The sequence below is a fragment of the Gavialis gangeticus genome, unplaced genomic scaffold (assembly GCF_001723915.1).
Source record: "Gavialis gangeticus isolate Ggan-Ray unplaced genomic scaffold, GavGan_comp1, whole genome shotgun sequence".
NCBI lineage: Eukaryota > Metazoa > Chordata > Crocodylia > Gavialidae > Gavialis > Gavialis gangeticus.
In genome coordinates, this window is record NW_017729032.1 from 61,473,005 (window position 1) to 61,478,710 (window position 5,706).

Genomic DNA, 5,706 nt, shown 5'->3' on the forward strand with positions numbered 1-5,706 from the left:
CTAGCATTACAAGGAATAACAGCCACAAGTTGTTGGAGAGTAGGTTTAGATTAGACATCCGTAAGAATTACTTCAGTTAGGGCAGCTAGGATCTGGAACCAACTTCTAAGGGAAGTGGTGCTGACTCCTACCCTGGGGGTCTTTAAGAAGAGGCTTGATGCCTACCTGGCTGGAGTCATTTGAGCCCAGCTTTCTCCTGCCTAGGCGGCGGGGGGTCAGACTTGAAGATCTACAAGGTCCCTTCCGCCCCTACTTCTATGATTCGGATTTGAGGTTTAGGCTAGATATCAGGAGGTGCTACTTCACAGTCACGGTGGCTAGGATCTGGAACCAACTTCCAAGAGAAGTGGTGCTAGCTCCTACCCTGGGGGTCTTTAAGAGGAAGCTAGATGAACACCTTGCTGGGGTCATTTGACCCCAGTACTCTTTCCTGCCATGGCAGGGGGTCGGACTCGATAATCTGCTCAGGTCCCTTCCAACCCTACTAACTATGAAACTATGAAAAGGACAGTGAACTATTTATACTGCCAGGGAGAGGAAGAAATAGTTAATACAAAGGACAGCTACAGTAATTCCTACCTTTTGTTTAAAGCACTGTAAGTTGATCCTATATTGAGTACTAAGAACAAGATACTTCCCATTGAAACCTATATAATGGTTTCCTGAGGAACCTTACATTACAAAATGTAAGCAAGAGAGACCCTGACATAGATCAAATTACAATTGTACATACCAATAAGTCAATATAGGAAATATATCTATGACAGTGTTTCTTTCTGTGTCAAGGATGATTCTGCCATTTATTAAAAAATTAAGGTTTTGATACCAGAAAGGGAGCATACATCTTGCCTTACAAGAGACAGCTATCACTGGGAAGTACAGAATAATGTTTTGCCATCCAGCCCATAGATATCAAATAAATAGTTGAAGCATGGGAACATTCCCTGTTTAGATGTTATCAAAGAAAGAGATTAAATCACTATAAGAGAGCATTCATCTTCAAAAATAGGATCCAATAATAAGGGGTGCCATAACAGATAAGGCAAACCTGGATTAACTTAATGCAAAGTTGTCTTCAAAATGCCGAATGATTTACAAGACGAGTTTAGGCAGCTGGCCAGCCCCACTTTAGAAAAATATTATTAGATGATTAAGTCATATATAGACTACTTTTTTATATAAGTACACATACAATTTATTTAAATAATTGCTCCACAGATGATAGGAATGCAACTTCAAATTCTTGGTCAGAAAATCTCCTTACAGAACAGCGAGCATTTTTTCTTATTTCCAGACTCTTTTCAGGTGACAAAGACAAGATGAGAGCCATGGTCTCTGCATAAGTGTCCTCATTTTCTGCCAGAAATCCTGTAATATTTCCTTCATAGGGTACCACAATATCTAGTTTGGGACCACCAGAATTGTGAGCCAGGATAATCGTTCCAGCTGCCATACATTCAACTATTCCTGGAAAGATACAGAACGTGTCATTATGAATGTTGTCCTTATATATTCTAGAATTATGGATGGTTTTCATTGGAAATGTTTTTGTTAAGATAAAAAAGAACAGAACTTGTCATATAAAATTTGTTTCAATTAACCATTTCCATTTTCTGTTGAAAAAAAACACTTGATAAAAAAAACCTGTAAGCTAAAATTGTCAGTTTTTGACAACTGTTGATTGGGTGGGCAAGAATTTTGAATGAAACCAAAAGTAAACGTTTATCTGATATGCTATTTTTCCTTTTTTTTTTTTTTTTTTAAACTGTCAAGGTTTTTTGTTTTCACTGTTGTTGATTTTTTTTCTTCTACACTCTGGAAGATTTTCTAGAACAACTGACAAAATTGGTTGTTTTCATTTAAACTTGAGGGGAAATAGGGCTACTGAATACGAACATTTAAAACTGTAGAGGAGAGAAACTTAACAGAATATTCCGCTAGAGTTAGCTTCTGATATTTGATGTGTTGAGTTGAAACTCAAGTTTGACGCAGTAGGTGAGATTATAATAAAAAGAAAAACTGGAACTGAGATTTTTTTATGGTTTAAAAGTTAATTCTATCTTCCATGAAACTTGAAAATGAGAACCTAGAATTCCAAGATTACTGGACAAGCTGGAATGAATTCATTCTAGCTGGATAAGTTAGAATTAATGTATTAGTCTAATTTGTACAAAATGTATATAGTTTTTTTTTTTTTTTTATAGAAGTCCCGTCATAAAGAAGGAAGATTACACTTTTATTTATAGTATTGCCAATAACTATTTTTTAAAATTTGCAATAGGGTTGCTGCAGCTAGGCAGTTATGGAAAAAGAAATCTTGGGTCAAAGTGTTACATTCAACCCAAGAGGAATTTTTTTAAGAGAAACAGGCAAATTTTGAAGGAAGAGCCATTTTTACTCAAAACCCAATTTAAAAAACCAAATATTTAGATAAGCAGTTCAGTAAAACAGATACCAAAGAAAGGCTCTGGTCACCAAATCAGCATTTTAAGAAAGAAAAAATTGGCACAATAGAATGAAGTTAAGTTTTACACAAATTTTCCTCCATTAGTTAAAAGACAGCATGTGTCAGGCAGTCAGGTCAGAATACATTCTGTTTATATTTCAGTGACAATTTAGTGAACCTTATTTACCATGATATCAATATTAGCTTATGGAAGCTAAAGCCAAGTGAACAATCCATCCATTAGAATGCATTTGTCTTGCATTTAGCACCCCTTATAAATGAGACTGAATACTACACTCTTTCTGCACCTGGCCAAAACTAAGCAAGTTATAATTGCTGTAACATTACTCATCAAGTCCTTACCAGCACTAGATTTGAAACCCAAAACAAGATCCTAATCCTATTCTGATCACTAGGCCAGACTGCTTCAAGTACTCACCAATCCCAAAGTGCTCATTCCACATGGTGTGCAGACCAATTGTTGCATCTGCCAGGTACTTCTTTAACTCCTCAAATGGAATATTGACTTTGAACTCCACATTTCTATCGACACCTAGCTCTTCACAAAGCTTTTTAAGTCCATTCACACGCTGTTCGTCTTCCTGGTTACGACAGCCCCCAATCAGAATGAGTTTCAGCAAAGGCTGTTGCCCCAGAGTTTTCTTTTCCAACAACTTTGCAAAGGCTTTGATTTGCAAGGGATGGTCTTTTTCAGGTCTAAACTGGCCCACAGACACAATGGAATGTCCTGCTGTGCTCTTTTCCTTGTCTAATGGAATATCCAGGAATGTCTGGACATCACAAGGTGGATACACAATACTAATGTAAGCCCCAGATTTCCAGAGGGAAAGGATGTGATTTAGGGTCCATGAAGAATTAACCATAACAACATCACTGCAAGAACCAAACCATCCATACAGGAAAGCAAAAAAGAAGTAATAGACAAGTTTAAGTTTGCTGAGAAAAGGATTCTTTGTAATGAAGGCAGTATTGTTGTAGCTGGTATTCTGATTCCTAACTACAGAAAGCATGTCAGTGCTGATAGTGGGATAATGCACATAACACCCCACACAACAGCCTCCTAAGTACTTAAATAGAGGAAGTGTGAAGGCATAGCCCATTGTGTCAATGTAAATGTCAGGAACACATTTTAGCAGAGCTTCCCAGCCAAGAAACATGGATCCTAAACTCTGACCCAGCAAAGTGAAATATGGGTAAAGAGAAGCTTCCACAAGATAGCGTTTTTCTAGAAACACAAACTTCACAGGATGAGTTAATCTGATGCTGAATCTTCTGAAAGCACCATTAACAATCTCTTCTTCAGTGACCTTTTTGTCACCTGTATAAACAACGTAAGTTGCATCTTTGTATCTGAAACGGAAAATAAAGAACGTCACATTTTTTTTTTTTATAGAAGTGTCTTACGTCACTGTGAAACTTGTATTCTTTGGGTAATTTTGAAAAATATTTAAAGTATAGTTTTAACCTGAATCTTAGATATGTTACTCCTCTTTAAAAATGTATAGTTTTTAGTTTAACTGAACCAATTAAGGTCCTTTCTGATATGCAGAAAATGCAGTGGTTGTTTTTATTTGAATGAAATGGATTTCAGTGTTACTCTATGCAAGTCAATTTCTAAGGCACTACATTCCCATTGAAAAGAAATGTAGGACCCCAGAACTATACTACAAAGTCTTTCAAAGGCAAATCAATAGTATGTAAGAGGAAGACTGTACGACAGACCAGGGGATGTCCCAATCAGTTTAGATTGATACTGGGTAGGTTGTCTTCTATAACAAGAAGCAAATGTTTGGATTAGATGGTGCCACCTTAAGTACATGAAATGCCATAGGGCAGTGGTTCTCAACCATTTTAGATTTGAGGTGCCCCTCAGAAAATGCCAGCTCTTATTTTTCTGTAGTCAAAAAACCTAATTCAGCAATTCTTTTGTTGCAAAGATCTCATAAAGACTACAACAGGTCATAAAGCTTTTTACACTATTAATTCCTATTTGAAGTCTCTGGGTTTATCTTGTGGGCTATGTTTGCTCAGGGCACCTGGTTCAGAATCACTGCCATAAGGAGTTACACAGCAACATTCAAGCACTAGGCTGCAAAGTAATTATGTGTACTTTGATAGGGGTGTACACTCACTTTTTCTGCAGTGTCTTTAGGGCACACCACAGCACTCTCTCCCCACCACCGCCTGCATTGCAATACGGGTGAAAAAAGGCAACCACCAGCTGACGCTTCCCATCCTGCCCTGCAGAGGCCGACTGATCTTTCCTGTGCTGCAGCCACAGCCGCACTCCCCACAGCAACACGACCAAACAGAGGCACAGGGCTCCACCGAGAAATAACCCGGGGATAAGCAACGACCACAACAGTCTGAAAACAGAAGGGAAAAATGAAGACTCCAATATAAAAGTAATTTGAAAGAAATGGTGTATATCCAGACACACCTACTAGGAGAGCCCCCACAACTAGAACTAGTGCATGTCCCTGTTGTCTACTAGGAAAGCTGGTAAGCCCAAACTTTGCCCATGCTAGTCTCCAAGGAAAGCCCCCAAAACTAGGACTAGTGCCTGCCCATGCACATCTGCTAGGATTGTCCCTAAAGCCAGGATGCATCCACGAAAAAAGCCAGCAAGCAGCGGGCCATGTTTCCATGGTCACTCCCTGATTACCTGGGTGGAGTGCGGGACCCAGTGTTGCTAGGTGTACGATAACTATTGTACTTGTACAATAATTCCAACCCTTGACCAACATATGATCATTAACAGTAAACATGTTCAAAACCGTACAATCATTTTTAAGGCAGCAGGTGCAAAACCCAAGTCATTCTCTGGGAGAATTAACTGACTTTTGGCTTTACTGTCAGCCCTTTCTTACCACAGCTCGCCTCACAATAGTGCTTCAACTCTGATAAGCCAGTTCTCACTCGCTCATTGGCGATTTACAGCGAGCACAGAAAGTAAATTAGAAAAAGACGTATTTGCATATTTTTTCAGCACACAAGTTTTTCAACAAATAGGATAATCTTGAGCTTCCAATGCGATAATTTCCTATTTAAGACCTGGCAACGCTGCGGAGCCCCTCCCTGTGACCGCCTCGGGCGGGAGGGGGCCTCCCCCCCGGCTCTACCCTGCAGTGTAGCCGCGGACGCTGCCGGGGTTGGGGCCGGGGCACAGCCCCAGCGCCGCGAGCCACGGAGACCCCGCCCCCCGCGGGCCAGGCCCAAGTCCAGCGCAGCCCGGGCGG

The 5,706-nt window shown here is 39.9% G+C and overlaps 2 protein-coding genes across 5 annotated transcripts in view; one reads left to right on the forward strand and one right to left on the reverse strand.

The window, feature by feature from the left end:
• NEK5 (NIMA related kinase 5) overlaps nucleotides 1-1,382 on the forward strand; it is a 71,650-nt gene extending 70,268 nt beyond the window's left edge. For all 4 annotated transcript variants that reach the window (XM_019524690.1, XM_019524687.1, XM_019524689.1 and 1 more), the window contains one exon: nucleotides 1,295-1,382. The gene's annotated coding sequence lies outside the window, so the exon portion shown is untranslated. The remainder of the gene's footprint in view (nucleotides 1-1,294) is intronic.
• ALG11 (ALG11, alpha-1,2-mannosyltransferase) overlaps nucleotides 732-5,706 on the reverse strand; it is a 5,216-nt gene continuing 241 nt past the window's right edge. The window contains exons 2-4 of the mRNA XM_019524691.1: nucleotides 4,600-4,833; nucleotides 2,886-3,817; nucleotides 732-1,467 (exon numbers count right to left, since the gene is read on the reverse strand). Of these exons, the coding sequence (XP_019380236.1) occupies nucleotides 1,196-1,467; nucleotides 2,886-3,817; nucleotides 4,600-4,833 (1,438 nt within the window). The 3' untranslated portion in view covers nucleotides 732-1,195. The remainder of the gene's footprint in view (nucleotides 1,468-2,885; nucleotides 3,818-4,599; nucleotides 4,834-5,706) is intronic.